Here is a 19,113-nt window from a genome sequence, read left to right on the forward strand (position 1 = left end):
AGAAGAATTCTGGACTGTAATAATGTATTTATGACATTGATTGATTGATTGAAATATGTATTAACAGTTTGCAGAACACCTTTCAAAAACTGTAGAAAATGTAAAGGATAATATATAGTTAACAAATAGACAGATCTTGATCTCTGATGAATTGAAAATGGAGGACCCTGGTGTAAACAAGATTAATCCTCGTAGCAGTTTTTGTATTGACCTGTCCTGTAGCCTACCTTGTTTGAACTGTACCATTCTACTATTGTGAATACAAATTTCAATAAATCAATGAGATGGTTAGAAGAGAGCATGAGGGAGACAGCCTCAGACAGTAGACCTACAGTTTCCATTAGGGATCATTTGCAGTTTCAATAAATATCATGAAAACAACTCAAATACATTTCACATTTATATATCACTGTCAAGAAGAAGAATACCTGGGATTTAGGCTATATATAGCGCTTTTCATGGTACTCAAAGGCGCTTTACATGTGTGGGGGCCGGGGGGGAGGACAACTTAATGGGCGCGTTCGGAAATACCACACAGGAGCGCACTCGCCTATTAGTTTAATTGCATTGCTTCAGTGGGCTCAGTGCGCAATTTCCGAAATGTATGAATGTTAAAGAATGCATAATGTATGACAATGTATGACTTTTTCACTGTCCCAAACAACTACAAAATATAACATACAACATTTATTGGCCACATTATTAATTTCACAACATGCAGTATCATTTTTTTAAGTCCACTTACCGGAAGTTAAGAAGATTTACGTAACGAATGAATTGCATTGACGGAAAACATAAACTTCCGTAAATGTCCCGTCTCGCGTAGCCAGACAACTATTCCACGAATGCTGTATGATGGAAGCGTTTGGAAATTGCGGAGGCAACAGTCTGGTAACGCGAGACTACGTAGAACGGAAATATTAGCTGCAGGGTTATTGTGGGATTTGTAGTTTATAGCTTAAATGTTAACGCAATGGCGGAGCTCAAGGAAGGAGACACTCTTCAGCTACACCAGGAGGACGTCGATATAAACGGTAAATTCCATCGGCGATTTGTAACTTCTATAACATTGTTTTAGTGTAATGTGTGATCCCGAGTAAAATGCGGGCCTCGCCACGGAGCTCCGCTATGGGACCTACTAGTAGTAAATTACGCAGTACAAAATGAGGAAAAGCCACGGCCTCGTCGCGGAGCTCTGCAACAGGACCGTGTAGGCGCACCGCACAGTGCACAGTATTGACCGTAGCTCACCCTAAAATTCCCAGCCGCGTCTTTGGAGCAGGTCCTAACGCAAGAGAGGCTTGAGTTGTGGCTATATACAGTAAATGGTTTCCCATCAATCTAAACATAGTCCTCAGTGAATATGACCTGACCTGAATATACATATTTTTTTTCCCGCTTTGTGGTAGTTGAACACAGGTTTAATACACACTGTTTAAACCATGTTTGTTCTCAACTAGTGGGAATGACAATATGACTTGTATTGATATAGGCCTACTTGTATTTCTTAATACCCAAATCATATCAAATGATAGGCAACTATGCCAACTAATCAAATTACCTTTCTTCTTTCTTTTTTTGTTTGTCCTAAAGATGGTGATCCTGTAGCCTTAACTGTGGTTACTCAGGCTAGTGGTCCTGCACCTCCACCCAAAGATGACCCAGCATCTGAGATAAAGAGTGAAGCGAGTGGTGATGATACCAGACCATCCACCACAACTAGTGGTAATTTCATATTCATAAAGGTTCTTGTTTGTGCTGAGTTCAGGAATCAACTTGTCTGACCCCAGCAATTAAGCCAAATGACGTCATGATGACGTCCTCCGACGCCTCCGGTGACGTTCAGAACTAGGCCAGATCACAGCCCATATGGGGACGATCTTTACGTTGTTTCCGGGACATCTTCACCAGTTGAAATAATACAGCTTATTCTGGGCCAGAAGTACTCTACATCTGACCTCAAACCCTTAGATCTCTATTTATATGTTGATCCCTCCCCATCCATCTTCCTCTTCGATGTCTCCCTTTTGACTGATCCATTTAAACTCTAGACAGGCCTGCCCCAAAGTTATTAATGCAGCCACGCAGATGGCGAAAACTAGAGTTCTCAACAGGCCCAAAAATGAAGGCCTGGCCCTGCCTGGGCCCTCATTAAACCCTGTACACTCAAGACACTGCCCCCGCTGCCACCTGTTCTGACATTCCATATGTTGATCTGACCTCATCAAACCCTGTACAGTGTACACTCAAGATACACTCCAATGGCCAGTACAGAATTCATTTCACATATTGATCTGACCCCCCCATGCCAAAGCACCAGCACTCGCCCAGCAGTCTGCTGTCACCCAGGCAGATGCGTGCACATGACGTTGCCCTTTAGGGCGAGGTCACTTCTCGCCCTCAGGTATCATCTTACTTGTAAAAAGCTCCAAACTTGATTTTTAATGTGTATTTTATCTCAATTCAATTTGATTCAAAGGAGCTTTATTGGCATGAGAAAACACATTTTTACCATGCCAAAGAAATTTTGTATTTGTATTTATTTAAATGGATTTCTTTTTTCTTCTTCTTACAGATAGACATATTTCAATTCAGACCAAACTGGAGGGCCTTGAAGTGCTTGTTGACCTCAATGGTGGTAAGACAAGTGTATCCAGAATTTGTTCTGTAAAAAGCATATTTCTCAGAAGCCTAATGGGTTTAAATAACAACATACTATGGAAATTGTCTCCGTTCAACAGCTGGGAAGAAGTCATGTCCTCTGTGTCCAGAGGAGAAATTTAAAGCCTGCTACAGTCACAAGCTCCGGCGCCATCTCCAGAACCTCCACTGGAAAGTCTATGTGGAATTTGAGGGTATGAGAAATTTCCCGCTTTGACACTGAACACAGCAATGGGATTTGTGCAGCTTCTTTAATGATCTGCACATGTTGCAACTTCCTTTGAATGGCTAAAGACTAGATAGATACGGAGGCCCATGTTATTAGACTCTTATGGTCTCTTCTGTAGCTTGTCTGTAGTAATCTTTATATTTAATGCCAGTACAATTGATGGATTACACATTACACAGCAACGGTATCTGTACAGCTGCTGCTGCTGCTGCTAAAGGACAAAAAGTGGGCCTAATGAAAAGGGACAAAACCACAAGAACACTGGCTTTTGTTGGCATTTATATCACCATTGTATATGTGGCCTGAAACCTATGGCCTATGGATTGCATTTTACAGCATGGCACAGAATAGGCCTTGCCATTTAGAACAGGGCTTGTCTATATCTCTGTCTTTCAATATTTCTCTATCTCTGTATCTACCTCTTTAAGTATCACTTTACAAAAGTATATATAAAAGTAGACCACAGCTCATCTCATGATGATGAGTGCATAAAGTAAACTACACTGCTCACTTCATGCTGCTACCGTACGTGTATACATGGTCACTGCTCGCCTATACAGTAACTGAAGAAATGTTTTCAATTTACATTTTAAGATGTATGTTATTCTATTTAGGGGGATTCAAGCCAGTTATCGAGATAACTGAATACATTTAGCTGTATGAACTTGTTTAGAACTGCACAGGAAAACCACACCATTGATTTTAATAGACTGTAGACAAAACAGTACATTTGCTACCCTCTAGTGGTAAAACTGCTTATTTCCAATTGTTCATTCACATTTCACACCCAGTCTTTATTTCAAAAAGTTTTAGTCAAAACATAATTACTTGCGCAAGCAGAGAGCGCAAGTACTGCGATCGGTTTGGTATGTCGGTGTTGTCCACCGGCCAATAAGGGACCACCATTCTTGATGACGTAACTACGGTATGTTTGGTGATTGGCTGGGTATGTATGTATGTATGTCAGGGTAAGAACGGTGATCCCTTATTGGCTGTTGATGGCGACAGGCCATGTATGGCCTACTTGGCATTGAGTGCATTTTTAGTTCTTATTTAATGAAAGTTTGGTTGTACTCTGTTTATATTCTAATCTATACTGTTGGTTTCTTTATACCTGCATTCCCACTATCAGCAGTTAGTTAGATGTCGGGACGAACGGGTACAAGGAATGTACTAACCTCCCAAGTGCACCACAACGTCAATGTTCATTCAGCTAAGCATGTGAACCTAGTGAACTGCATAAATGACTGTACATTAATACAAATGCTGATTACAGGCCATTATTAACAAACATTTATAAATTGAATCTGATCTCTTCACCTTTAATGACCGTTGCACTATTTATCCCCAATAGGCCAGAGGATGTGTATCTGTCACCTACCCTGCAGACACCTGAAGCCCAACTTGAATGGGGACCAGGTACGACTAATTAAGTTACACACACAGTTTGTCTAGCCCAAGTAGGTAATGGTTGGTTTGGAACAAGGGTTTAGTTTAATCTGCAGAATCAAGTGACGCTACTATAATTGCATTGTATGTAGTCATAGCACGTCATAGTACATATGTATAGCATAGTAGTATAGATGTATAGTTTATATGTATAGCTTCATTATATAGATATGCCACTGTTACTTTCTTAGCTTACGCATGTTTCTTGATAAATGTTTTTATGTGATGTATTCCCATGCTTTTTTGTTCTTGCTTAATGTAAGTCGCTCTGGATTAAGAGCGTCTGCTAAATGCCTAAATTGTAAATTGCTACCCAAGGATGGTTATATCTGACAATTATGTGGCTTGTTGCCAAAAATGGGTACATTAATTCATCTGATTGCAGGGGCATTGTCAACTTGCGCTGTACCCGATGCCATGGTTGGCACTACCAACTTGGCACTACTGTATGCAAATCAGTCTCTCAAAACCGCTGTTTGTTTGAATCCCTTACAGACATTAGGGAGACAGGTGGCCCACTACCATTGTGTAGTGTGTTCCGTCACCATTGCCCGAAAGACTGACATGATAAGTCACCTGAAACGACATGTTAACAAAGGCGAAACAGAGGCCAGCTATTCAGGGGGCTCAGATGTGCCCTTTGAGGAGCCAGGTAAAACGGTTTTACATCTCAAGAAATACAAAAATGTAGGGATAGCACCATGTAGAATCTTATACATCATAAATGGTAACACATAATGCATGTATCCCAATCTAATGTGTTGTGTTATGTTATTTATCCTTGTAGACTTTCCACCCTGTTAAAGACAGACCTGTTATGTCAGTGTTTTGGTTTTTTACTGTACATTTCAATAAACAAACATGCAGGAGGGTTTCATGCTTCAACTAGGTGAGAAGAGGTGTGATATAAAAACAGATTAAGAAACAAAGCTACACACCCCAATCAAAAAGTGCCTATGTGATCCTTGATTGAATTATTTATTTCACAGTATTGCTACTTTGTGGACAAAACCATGATAAAACACTAAGACCTGTTTACAACAGGGTCCACCATTTTCAATTAATCAGAACATTTAAAGACGTACAAATACACACTTCTATGGAAAAAACATATAAAGAAAGTAAAAAAAAAAGGGGGGGGGAGTACAGTATGGGGGGGAACTCTTTTTTATTTTATGGGGCCAGTTTTGAATTGCAGCCGTCCATAGGTGTCCTTTCAGAGCGGGTTTGAAGGAGTCAAGGGATTCACATGTCTTAATGGCTGTTTGAGCCGAATCTGGGTTGCACGTGGATTCCTTCACCAGGATATTAGGGAATATCTTATTGTGGAACCATCAATGCCAGGTAGAGAGTACCTTATTGAAATGTTTATGAAAATGTACCTTATTGAAATGTTCTAATGCAAGTAATAATAGACATGTATGTTTTCCTGTTTGGCCAGCACCCTCTGGACAAGCTTATGAGATCATGAAAGAACTTGGGACCAACGTGCAGCTCCTTCCTAACCACACCACACCTCAGAAGAGTGACACTTACTTCAACCGTAAGATGAAGACCAACAGGTTCGTGGACAGGTTTTGCTTGATTCAGAGTTTCACAATGAAATGTCTCAAATGCTATTTGGCACAAGGACAGGGGAATAATTCTCATCTATGACACAATTGCTGAGCATTAAAGCTGCAATCTGTATGTTTTACATCATCTTGCGAGGTAATTGCAATTATGTCTGAACTGCAATAAAGCTTGTTGTGCCTCTAGACTGGAGTCCAATCCAGGCCACCCTCTGCTTCAAATAACATTCGTGTCATTGTCAACCTGTAGTAGTTGTCCTACCTGCCACCAGGATCTATTTCACAATGGAAGAGTAGGGAGACCACCTCCAACCACAAATTGTCTCCACCAGGCCAAAAGCATGCCGACTGCACTATTCTATTTCATACCTATCCTATCTCATCCGGTATTCATAGAACCTTAGTTAGTTAGTCTATTTCATACAGGTATTGCCAGAGGGCGGTGTTTTCAACACCTGGATGTGATATAGAGAGTATGCACAATTGCACATGCATGATTTCCCCATCAGGACACGCCCCCCTCATCTAGACTGAGTGGCAAAACATTGAGCAGCATGTGTTGGAGTTTGGAAGCGCTCGTTGGAAATCACTCAACCTGTTTCTAAATGTCACATAATGCAGGAGGCAGAAAAATTAGTTATTGAAAACAAGCACTTCCAAACTCTGACACAAAAAAATAATCAAATGCAGGGCATTTCTTGACAGAAAGTAGCTCATAACGTTTCTATGGTGGATTTTTATGAAACACAAATTTTGCAGATAGAGGACAATTCAAGCTTTTCGTACAGCTGCAATGTTGGTGAGTTTAACATTGTTTAATGCAATCAGACAGGAGGACTTTTCTGTTTGGATGAATGGGCTAAGGCCAGAAAGTAGTTTTTTGCCACTCAGTGGGCGTTCCCGCATAACTTCCAGGTACGATGATGTTACGTGCATACCCTCTATATATCCAGGTGTTGAAAACACCGCTCTCTGGCGGTCAGTAGGTATGAATATGCATAACTCTCGATCTACGTGAAACTTTGCATGCACACTCCCTAGAGGCCAACGAAAAACCTTTGCCCTGCATCTTTCACATCTGCTTTTTGTACTAACACTTAAAAAATATATATTACTCCTACAGATTTTGTCCAAAAATCGCGCAAATTGGTACACAGTAGGCCTATCTCTATGGTCATGTGATCAACATCTATCCGATTTTTCATATTCTATCCTGATTGGGCTCCAAAGTTTTCAGGATTGGTCCGTTTTGAACAAAATGGCTGAAATCATGAGCGCACTGTGCGATTTCCATGAAACTTTGCATGCACATTGACACTTGGCCCAGACTGTTATAGATATAGTTATAGCTTAAAGTTTTACAAAGCACAGGAGGCCACAATAAACCTGCCTGACCTGGCGGAGACCTGTGCTGAGAGGAGCACTTTTTCTAGTTGTATTGTATTCACATACTCTTCCACGTATTGTTTTCCCATACTCTTCCACGTAGATTTAAAAAAAAATGTTTGTTTTAAAATAAGTCTCAGATTGTAGCCTTAATGGCGACCAGCTCAGTATTCATACAGTAAATCTTTATGCATATTTCAGGCAGCTGGTGTTTTGTTCACTGGCTGTGTTGGCAGAGGAGAGGAAACCCTTGGAGTGTCTGGATGCTTTTGGGGCCACAGGTGAGCAATTAACAATTGATGTGTATATTTATTATTATATGGTATACAGATATGTTTTGCATATACATTTCCCCCAGGTATAATTAACATGGCTTCAGTAGCTGTAATATGCTTGCCTCACCTTCAAATATAATTGTGTAATAGTGTTGGAGACTTGTGTTCCATTAGCATTCCAGTACAACACTAACTACAGGTAGTCATTATATAACTGGGATTTTACTGGTTGTTCATTTGCATGGAATTCCTGTGTGTCACAGGGATAATGGGCCTCCAGTGGGCCAAGCATCTGCGTAATGACGTCAAAGTCACTATAACAGACATCAGTGACTTATGTGTCAAGATGATTAAAGAGAATTGCGAATTGAACAACATCCGGGTGGAGGACAACTCATGGACGTCCAGTGGATCTGAAGAGGTGAGCAGTGAAGGAGAGGGAGAGCCCATAGCCACAGTGGAGGTTGCTAAGATGGACGCCAACGTCATCATGCATCTGCGGCCTTTTGACTATATGTGAGTACAAGTGAAGGTGCACAGCACTGTCGGTGGAGAATGGGGCTATTTCCTTTTTCATGTTTTCAATGTTGGCACTTTGATACAATTAAATTCTAATTGCTTTACATAAACTATTTATGCTAGTCTAGTGTATGATTAAAAAATGATGGGCTGATCTTGTTTATTGTGTTTTTATATTCTTTAGTGTGTTAGATGGAGACTAATTAAATGGTTGGTTGGTTGATTAATGTAATAAATTATCTATTTGATTGGTGGTTATATCTTTCAGTCACCTTGACCCATTTGGCACGGCAGTGAACTACCTGGACGCCGCCTTCCGAAATATCCGGAACCTTGGCATCATCTCAGTGACATCCACAGACACGGGCTCCCTCTACGCCAAGTCACCCAACGTCACCCATCGTCACTACGGCTGTCACATAGTCCGCACAGAGTACTACAAAGAGTTGGCCGCACGCATGGTGCTAGCCACTGTTGCCAGGTAGACTCTCAATCTTGTATCAATATATAGTGTGTGTTTCTGACTTTCTGTGTAATGTATGTATCAAAATGTGGAGTGTGTGCATGTGTCTGTTAATTGTGTTTACAGAGTGGCGGGACAGAATTGTCATGAGGTAACATTTGTAATGTATTCATCATTTTCATTTTTCAGAGCGGCAGCACGCTGCAATAAAGGCATCGAGGTGCTGCTGGCGGTAGCAGTGGAGCATTTCGTCTTGGTGGTAGTGAGGGTCCTCCGGGGACCAACCCAAGCTGATGAGTCAGCCAAGAGGCTACGGCAGCTCATCCACTGCCAGTGGTGCGAAGAGAGGGTATTCTCCAAACAAGGCAGCATGGTGCAGGGTAAGAGTAAGCCCTAGTTACACTTACACCCACACTAGCTCCTCCAAGAGTGGCATACCTGTAAGTCTGTAAAATATGTGAGATTTATACGCTGAATACAGCTGTAGAATTCTCTAACCAAGATAATTTGACATAAAAACAGTACAATTTATTGAATTTAATAAGGGAACATTACCTAACATCTTTTTACATTTTGACAAATTAGCTGTTGAAGGGAAAATGTCATGTCCATTTATTAAGTAAATTAGTTCAGGGTGTTCATTGTCATATACACATGCAATATACAATGCACATACAATTGGAGTCAAAAGGTGCTTCACAAAAATAAAAGTAAAACATATCAATAATAAAATAAAAGACAAAAAAGAAAACGATCTACATTTAACCAATCAGGCGGTGAAATAAAAAAAAATACAGGTTTAAGTTACAAGTTAAAACAAAATCTGTAATTTTGGAAGATGGTGCATGTCTGTTTGTTTTTGAAAAAATATGGGAAGCACTTCATAAGTGTTGGTTTTTTTAACGAACTGTGTCTTAATCCTGTGCTTCACAATAAAGATATTTGAAACAAAATTAATATCTTAAGTTCTTATTTTGGAGTTTTATTTTGATTTGTAATTCATTCTTGTCTCTTTTCATCAGACAACCTCTACAACCAGCTGCCCTGTAACTGTCATGGGAGCATGCCTGGAAAGACTGCTGTGGAGTTAGGACCATTATGGTAGCTTAATCGCACTATAATCACATTATAAAATGTCAGAAATAGCTGAAGGACATTTGTCTATGTAATTGGTATAATAAAATGCACTAGTGTAAACTGTACCATCATTGCAGAAAAGACGTTCATGTAACATTTGGGCTGCATTTCAACTTACCAAATGATTGTTTCCAGGTCCGGCCCCCTGTTTAACACTGGTTTCCTGAGGAGGATGTTGTTTGCCGCAGTAAAACACAGTATGGATGACATCCAACCCCTGGTAAAAACTCTCATCTGCGAGTCGGAGTGTACCACACTAAAGTCTTCTGTACACGGGTCCTCCGCTCTCACCAACCAAGGTGAGACCCACTAGTGTGTCTGAGTGTGGTCCCATTATTTGTTTGTCTGTTCCTGACTTGGGCCATATTGTGGGACACATTTTAGACATGAAGCCTGTTGATTGGAGATGCAAGTGTGACACTATTTCTGTTTGGTTTTATTACTGTTTCACAAGGTTAGGGTTAAAGTCAGGCATATATTATGGTTAGGGTAAGGGGATATCGAATTAATTTAAGTCGATGCAATGTCTCCAAACATTTGCAAAACCAAACCAACCTGTGTTTGATGAAATGTACTGAAATATGGGCTGTTTATTTTCCCTGAAGCTGTACCACAGTGACACCAGTGTTTAGTTTGTTGGTTTACTTTTCCCTTCAGTGGAATGCGGTGTGGTGATTAAAACCTTGCAGAGGGCTGAAGAGTCAGGCACTGCTGACCAGTCTGGTGAGTCACTTCAATGTATACCTCTGTAAAACTACAATCCCAGCATCTTCTCCTAGACTGCAGATCTACCATGGTCCTCTAGAGGGCAGGTTAAGCTAAAATCTAATTACACATTTCCACAAGAGAATTTCAGTGAGACTGTATTAATATTTTCTTATTTAGTTCTTGCTGCCTGTTTAAATTGAATTTCATATTCAAATTATTTTCCTGAAGGAAAGAGGAAGACTGGTGAGGAGCCAGGTAATGTCATGAAGAAGCTGAAGTCTGACGCATCCCTTGAGCACCCAGCCTTCTACTACAGTATCCATCGTCACAGCATCAGAGGAATGAACATGCCCAAGTGAGTTACACCTTATTTTTTCATCTACCTGTGATTCTATTGGTTATGATATGAGTCAGAAGCCAGAGTGTGTTAACGAGGGAGCTGTGCACAAAATGATGGCCCTATCGCTGGTGGGTCCTCGCTCCCCAGATCAGAACTGCATCGATAAATGACGAAATGTCATTCCGCCTGAAGAAATCCTATCAAACAAAACAAAAAAAAACCTCACACATGCTATTTGCTTCCCTCAGTCATGTCTTTGTCTTTCCTGTTTCTAGGTTAAACAAGTTTCTCCAGTACCTAACAGAGGCAGGTTTCAGGGTGAGTCGAACTCACTTTGACCCCACAGGGGTTCGGACTGAAGCCACGCTGGAGCAGGTCAAGTCTGTCCTCACCAAATACAGCGTGCCAACCTATACCAACGCCTCCACAAGCCTGGCCACTGAAGACGGTGTGATACACTAAAGGCTTACTTATGCGTGGCTGAATCTTGACCAAAAATAGCCGATCTACAAGCTCACAACCAGCACAGTTGTCTTGTGGTTAAAATGTCGTCCTGAGACTGGGGGGGGGGGGTCGGGGTTCAGTACCTGGCAGAGTTATACCATGCAGAGAATAAAGATTGTACCGAATGCCACCCCGCTTGGCACTCCATATCAAGGCTTGGGTTGGGAGTAGGTTCCTGTGACATACAAGTCCACTGTCAGTGGGTGTGCTTGTACATCAAGCTGCCTCACGCTAAGAAAATGCTCCTGACCTGTGGGCCACATGTCTCTGGAACTGTTGCTTTCCAAGGCTACACATACTTACAAGCTCACAGCATTGTGATCTTGTAGATCGGCTATTTTGTGGATTAAGATTAATTCCTTGTGAATGTCATCAGTTCAGAGATTCTCTTCAAATGGCTTAAACATTTTGTTCAATTCTTTTGGTCTTTTTTTTATCAGACCGACAATTCAGAAATTAAAAACAGAACAGCTTTACAGAACCAATTCAAAGATTTTAGGGCAGTCCTCCTTATGGAATGGTATCTGATTTTATTTTCAAAGCAAAGGGCGTAGGCAGGCATCTCTAAATGTCTGGCTAATGGCTACGCGTACGCGAGACAATGCAAGATTTCTGCCTAACTGCCATTTTTCTTTTTCTTAAACACTTTTTCTACTAGTTTTGTCCAAAAATGTCTTTAAATGTGAAACGTTAAACTTTACATTTTGAATTGACTGCATTTGCTAGGAAGCTAAATGTTCGAATGCACAAATGTAAGCTTAATACTTGCCTGTTTTGTACTTTTTTTCAGAGAGCTTATAGTAATGATGTAATTACATCAAACAAAAATATATTTTTGGGGGGACTATAGAATATTTATTGTTTGTTTATTAAAGTATTGAATCCTGTTCTGTTTATTGTTTTCTACATTTTATTATAATAAAAGTTTGTTGCCTGAATAATGCTGGTTTCTGAGGAATATGATTCATGCATTCCTCACACTTCATCTGTATTTCTTGGCAGTGGGGGAGACATGTATGGACAAATCTTAAGCCATGTCTTCCTTGTGCATTCTGAAAATGTAAACATTGAGATTTGAGGCCTGCCGCCAACATAGGTTAACTTGTTTGTACTTTATACCTTACCTGTTATTAAGCTCTGCTTGTGAATGTGATCTATACATTGAGATGGACTGTTGCACTCATTGGGTTTATAGAGACAACAAAGGCTAAGATGTAAAACAAAAGGGATATTTCCCTATTTCTCAATGACTATTTACAATTTAGGCATTTAGCAGGTGTTCTTAATCCAGAAATTCCAGATGCATGTAAATAAAATCTATAGGATCATATGTAATCCAAGAAAGAACCTCTTAAGTCTAAAACGATATATTAACAATATCAAGGGCCTACATTGGAACTAAGATGCCAGTTAATCAATGAACATCTGTCTAAAACATGTTATCTCAATTACATTTTAACCTAAGGTAGGCAATAAGTGATATGAGACAGGACCAGCCGAAAAGATGCCCCTGGCACATAAAATTTGTAGATATAGCCTTGTGTATAATTTCCAGCAAACAACTGTTCCAACCAGAATTGTGCCATAATTATGTAAGGGAGAACGGGGTAAGATGAGCCAGCGGGCAAGTTGAACCACCCCCTTCATCTAGAAAACAAAAAAACTGTGTTGCCATGTGACCTTAAATCTAATAAGCATCCATCATGTACACCTGGCTGTAAAGTTAGTTAGCACATGGGGGCACATAGGGAAAGTAGAAAACACAAAAAAACTGTTTTTTTCAATCAAAGTAAATTTCGACACATCATGTAAAATGACTGTTATACAAAGCAGAATGTACCCAGGTTTAAAATGTAATATCATACATGTTGGTGGTTTACCAATGGATAGAAGAATATGAATAATTTAGCAAATACATTGTCTGAAGTATTATTCTAGTCATGGTTTTCCTAAATGGTGGCTGTGGGTAAGATGAACCAAATGTCCGGGGGTAAATTGAGCCAATTTTCTTAATGTGAATCACCATTCATATTTTTGTATTAAGTATTTGCTACTCAAATTATACTGAATGACCTTTAATTTGGATGTTTGGAAATGTTTGCAAATTTTCTATATTGTATTAACAATATTGCAAATATTATAAGGTTCTGAATAACAAACTTTATTTAATCTTTTTATATTGTTTAAATAATAAATAAACAAATAAATAAGACTATTTGCAAAAGGGAAAACTGTTATTAAATTATTTTCAATAAGTGAATACATTATCTGTTCAAGTTTAAGCTCTTTACATTAAAATATCATGTGGTTCAATTTTGGATCAATTTACCCCTTACCTGGGGCAAATTGAGCCACATGACCAGTTTTTTTTTAAAAGGTCATATTTTCATGGCCCTTTGTCATAGCTGCTTAGTGCTTACTCATCATTTCAATTGATAGAGAACATCCTGAAATATGTGTAGATCATGAGATTTGACTGCCATCACATTTTGCCTTGCTTCCAGGACAACTTAAGCAAAAAGTGGTTCATCTTACCCCGTTCTCCCCTATCTCTAAGCTGCAGTCTATGTTTAGAGTGGTCCTGTTGCCCTTATAGGCTACGCTCGCTGATGTTGGTGGATTTTATTTGACTTATTAGTGCCGAAAATATTTATTTTCTAGTGTTAAAGCGACATGGAAATACGTAACTTTTGGGTACTGTTTTCCGAATTATGAAAATCAAGGGAGCAGCAACCGGTAGTCTCTCAAACCTGGGGTGGGCGCCGCTGGCAGTAAGTAGACTGATGAATATGAGTGTTTACGCCACCACCTACAACAGCTGGCGTGCCTTTCCTCCACGCCCGTCATTGAATGACAGAGAGAGAGGGCGTCTTCTTCGTTCGCTGTCGATGCAACAGTGTGTACCTGAGGAGTGAAGCATACCTGTGGATACATTAAAATTTGTCCCCGACAGCCTGGCATCATGGGGATATCCGCGTCGGGTCTGCTGGATGAAACTAAATCCAACTACATCAAAGGTAATGCGACGCGCGTCTCCGGACGCGCTTCAAAGCGGCGCCGGTTTGGCTTATGACTCGAGAAAGATCATTTTTATTGATTTATGGCAATCAAACTTTGATATAAATGATTTTATATTGTGATTTGCAGCAGTAGATTTGAAATCATTTCAGTGTTCTCTCTCTACGTACGTCATATGCTTTGCTTTAAAGTCAGTGTGGCTCGGCGGAGACATTCTCGTGTTTCATGGAGATGGGGTTTAGCCTGCTAGGAGAGGGGGAAGGGGAAACCATGACTCATTCTGTGGAGATAAAAGTATGAGATGCACTTGAGAAAAGAGGGAATTTAGTAATTTACCTCCCGGAGTATGGCATGCTTCCTTCCAGAGACAGCTAAACTAGGGAACGTGTCAGACTTGTTTTGTCTCCTATGACCATTATACCAGACATAGCCTACCACCTGAGGAATACATTAGGCTATTTCAGGTATGGAGACATGGGTCCAAAAATCCGTTGTTAATTAACTTTTATTAATACTTTAACAATAGCCCTATCCTTTGCAGTTTGCACATTGTTTTAGGTTTATTTGCCTATAAAGAATAGCTGAAGGCAAACATGGTTCGTCCAGCCTTGCTGCAGGCAGCTGTTTTAGACAAAAAGAACATGGCTATAGCCTATCTTTGCATTTATCTGCTCAATCCTGATAATCAAGCCCTGCAGGAGGATAGTGAGGGAGTCAAAAGTGCCAGTACCAGTTTTTCTTTTCTTCAGGCCTGCCGCCTGTAGGTGTGCCTGTTGAGCAATATGGGTGGAGACGGACAATGGACAAAATATATAGGCCTATCTCTTGTTTAGGCTAGGATTAGGATTATGTGTGGGTTTTGTGACTGGTGATGTGTGTATAGTCTAAGGTGTGAGAACTGATGGGTGGCTATCCTGATTCCTGGTCTCTGCCAACATTACTAGAGGTGCAGTGCAGTGAGTGAAGTCACCCTGAGACTTTCTGTCTGTGGACATTTGAGCAACATTCAAATAGCCTACTGTAGTATTACATAAATTGGTGAAATTAGTGGAGCCCAGCTGAGTGTGTAAGTGATTTCTAACCAGATTACTTTGGAATTTTACGTGAAGTTTCCAATATTTGTCTTACACTGTGTTAACTAACTTGATATCCATATGATTCAGTGGGCAGTATTGTTTGTCGTTTGCCTGATCCATGTTTTCCTTGCCTCTAACCCCGGCCCCAAAGGCATAATCAGCTGGGAGAAAGTGGTGACTGGTGATGACTCAGGGGAATCCCATATCAGAAACATCTCCAAAGAGTCTAGGAGTTTATTTTTCTACACTGTAAAATGGACCCACCCGGTCCCATGTTTATACTCTTTGAGTTCAATTGACACATTTTTTAGTTTTTAGAGTGTAATATGGTAATAATTGCCCAGTATAACATATTGTTCTCTTGTACTAAGTTAAGTAGTAGGCTAAGACTATGTGCTCCAAGGTTAGATGTGACATAGCTTTCATGTGCCCTTATAATAGGTCCCTTTGGGTGCTCGGATCTCGTAAATTTAATATTCCTCCTCACCACTGTGGAATTAGCCTATAGGGCTGGTCCTATAAGGCCTCTTCCAGCAGGAATTGGGAGAAATCTTGGCTTTCGTGTTTGCTTCTCCCTGCCTGACCCATTTTTCCTGGCTACCATTTTGTCCAGACTAAGTCATTGAACAGAGACTTTTGGACCAGAGAGATGACAAAGCACAACCATTTCTCATTGTGAAAACATTATTTTATCCACCAAATGCAGTGTGTGTGTGTGTGTGTGTGTGTGTGTGTGTGTGTGTGTGTGTGTGTGTGTGTGTGTGTGTGTGTGTGTGTGTGTGTGTGTGTGTGTGTGTGTGTGTGTGTGTGTGTGTGTGTGTGTGTGTGTGTGTGTGTGTGTGTGTGTGTGCACATGCATTGAGGAGGGAGGGGATGGGCGAGAAATTTGGTTTAGTTGATGTAGTGAATCCATGATGTTGGGTTGGGTGGGGTACCACCCTTGTTGGGTTGGGACTCGGGAGGGGTACAACCCTGTTGTGGCTGTCATGAGCTTCAATCACAAAGACCTCTCAACTGGATACGGTCATTACGGTGTCAATAGCAACAGTGAGTGAATAAAATGAAATCTTGATTTAGATCTATGGGAAAGACATCATTAATAGGGTCGGAAATTGTGGTCAAAAGTGCACATTCAATGACCATGATGCTGCTCATGGTATTAGAGGGATATCTATGGAAAAGTAGAAGAGCAACTCTCTTCAGGTGACTGAGAATGTCAATCCAGGAGGTGATCACACTGTCAGCAAGTCTGTCTCCAGTAACATAGAGAGGGCTGTTATAGTCATTCATTATACAAATGTACACTTGAGAGTTCAGTGATTCAAGAAACATTGGCACTGGTCCACACAGATGTGGGGGGGGGGATCACACCCGTGTGAAGTGAGGGGCGCTCTTATCATCGTACATCATCATGACGTAAAATAGACAATTTGTCTATTTGCTCACACACTATGACGTAAAATTCTCCATTCATTGTCAATGGGAATTTAAAGTTTGTATAGGACAAAGTTTGTGGACAGAAGCCAAAAGCTGGATATAGAAGCGCCCCTCAAAAACCACTCAAGTTGATGAGTGCATGTGAGGTATACCATAGGCCTGAATTGTTGAATCCTACAGTGAGGGGGCATTGTATGCCATGGTTTACAATTTAGATGTCTGCTTGTCCCCATAGACTATAGAGGGAAAGGTCACTGCAAATATAGTTATTCTGACTGATCACCCCTAGTGGTCTCATCCAGGATGACAATTCCCCATCGACAGCATGAGGAGCCACTGAATGGTTTGATGAGTATGAAAATGATGTGAATCCCATGCTAAGGCCTTCACAGAGTTTGGACTGACATGTGAGATTACAAAAAAACAAGGGAATATATTTGGATTTTTCATGACCTGACGAAGATGTATTGACATCTAAACATTGTTTGCCTGCACCCATACATATAGGTCAACAGATTAAAAGCAGCTGACATTTTATTTTTCAGATTGTGAAAAAATGATTTGAAGTTTGTTTTAAAAAGAAAAACTGAAAACAATGTTTGAGAGCCAATGGCATAGACTGGCCAAAACAAATACAGAGAACGTCTGCATTTAGAGATCATATTGTCAGTCTCATCTTTCAAGATTCCAGTGTTGCCAGTTCTTATCAGAGAAGTAATGGTTTCTGCCATTGACTGACAGTCTGATATCAGTATCCACCAGCCTTTTACACACTCATCCCTCATGTCTTCTCAGTACTTACCCTGAACAGTTTATTACCCATATGAAACATTTCTTCCTGAAAAGTAATATAGAGATTCGTGAGTATCTCAGTGGGGTGCAGCATCTGTTTCCTTCTCAGCAACAGCTGGTATTGTAATTATTTTGGTTCATAGGAGAAAATGTATGATTCAGTTGCATGTTTATGAGCAGCGTTGAGTCAAATGATAGCCAAATGGCGAAACCACTAAGTTGACCCCTGTTTTGCTTGACAAAGCTTCACCCCCTTGTAAAAAGGAGTTTTACAAGACAGGCATCAGTCAATGCATGGTCGAGCTCCAGCCAATAAAACAAATCTCTACATAGTCTCTGCAGAGCACAGTGAATTTAGCAGGCATTCCTAGTCTTTGTTATTGAGGTCTTTTTGCATTTTCTTTTGTATTAAGCTTGCTTGCTCTCCAGCTCTAGTATTACACAATTTCTCTCATATTCCATACCAACTGGCCAACGTCAGCCCTCTGATCTCTGCCATTGCCAGTCTCCACAAAGAAAGGAAGCTTCTCACTCACTGCTTAATGGCCACCTGTTGTTTACTTCAACTTGCTGACTGAGTGTGCAAACACAATGGAAATGGAGCAAAATCTGTTCCCAGTCAACCAACATCCATTGCGCTACTAGTTTTGAATGCAAGTATGCAAGTGGTGTGGCTGAAAGGAATGGTCGTCACCTAAGCATGATGCATTGAAATCCAGCTTATGAATTAAACTGGACTGGAGAATACATTTGATCAATGATTTATTCTCTTGTGATAGAAAAAGTAGATCACACACATTCGCTATTGGTGAAGCCAGTAAACCATTTTGGTGATTTGTGAACTGCTGAGTGGGCTGTTTCAGATTTTTAGGCCAGGTCAGCTCGTCTATTGTGCTAGACTGATAGCGAGGTATAACATTATATTAGTTGAGATGTGGTATGTGAGTATGTAAGCCTATAGCTCTAGTATGATAGTGTAGTTAGGTCAGATCCATAACCAAGAAACAATGGAGTTCAGAATGTCGTGAAGCTCATAGCTCATTATTAACTTAAAATCCTCTCCAAACCCCAATTAGAAAGTTGCAGATAGGAACAGATTACAGGCTGACACAGTAAAGAACTAATTCAGTCTGTACTGTGACATCATCTTATGAGAATGTGGGTTTCCCGGAGGCCAACTGCACTAAGTCTTTCTCTTTGCATGATGAATGTGTTACTGTATGTCTGTATCCTAGAGCTCCCACAATACAGAATACAGACCTGATGTGTGCTGTTCATAATCAGATATTGTCATCTCTATGTGTAGGTTAAGTTCATGCTAAGCTATACTAGGATTTGGTATAGTTTATGTGATTGATTGTGCATGCATGGCTGTGTGTGGTGGTGTGTAAACTATGCAATATACTCTAGTTAAGATCTAGGCGTTCCTATGTTGTGATGTTATGTTATGATGGTATGCCAGCGCTTAAGCACCAAACTCGCTCTGCAGGTCATAAAAGTCACTGACAGCCAGGTGAGCATTACTCATTTAAATGCTGAATAAGTCGG

At 40.4% G+C, this 19,113-nt stretch overlaps 2 protein-coding genes across 3 annotated transcripts in view; both read left to right on the forward strand.

Annotated features, from left to right (window-relative positions):
• Window positions 1-973: 973 nt before the first annotated feature.
• Window positions 974-12,177, forward strand: trmt1l (tRNA methyltransferase 1-like; the record flags this gene model as incomplete). Of its 2 annotated transcripts, XR_014569426.1 has the most annotated exons (17): window positions 974-1,034; window positions 1,594-1,725; window positions 2,576-2,638; window positions 2,742-2,855; window positions 4,245-4,309; window positions 4,835-4,991; window positions 5,781-5,901; window positions 7,498-7,577; window positions 7,835-8,087; window positions 8,359-8,571; window positions 8,743-8,933; window positions 9,576-9,654; window positions 9,826-9,989; window positions 10,348-10,413; window positions 10,627-10,753; window positions 11,014-11,914; window positions 11,969-12,177. XR_014569426.1 is itself a non-coding variant. In XM_083767915.1 (16 exons), the coding sequence occupies 16 exons, from the start codon at window positions 974-976 to the stop codon at window positions 11,198-11,200; spliced, it is 2,073 nt and encodes a 690-aa protein (XP_083624041.1). In that variant the 3' UTR covers window positions 11,201-12,177. The 2 variants fall into 2 exon arrangements, 1 of the variants encoding a protein (XP_083624041.1); XM_083767915.1 differs by having other exon boundaries at window positions 11,014-12,177.
• A 1,929-nt stretch (window positions 12,178-14,106) lies between these two features.
• niban1a (niban apoptosis regulator 1a) overlaps window positions 14,107-19,113 on the forward strand; it is a 31,616-nt gene continuing 26,609 nt past the window's right edge. Inside the window, exon 1 of the mRNA XM_083766415.1 lies at window positions 14,107-14,259. Within this exon, the coding sequence (XP_083622541.1) occupies window positions 14,205-14,259 (55 nt within the window). The 5' untranslated portion in view covers window positions 14,107-14,204. The remainder of the gene's footprint in view (window positions 14,260-19,113) is intronic.

The sequence above is a fragment of the Protomyctophum parallelum genome (assembly GCF_964188405.1).
Source record: "Protomyctophum parallelum genome assembly, chromosome: 6".
Classification (NCBI taxonomy): Eukaryota; Metazoa; Chordata; class Actinopteri; order Myctophiformes; family Myctophidae; genus Protomyctophum; species Protomyctophum parallelum.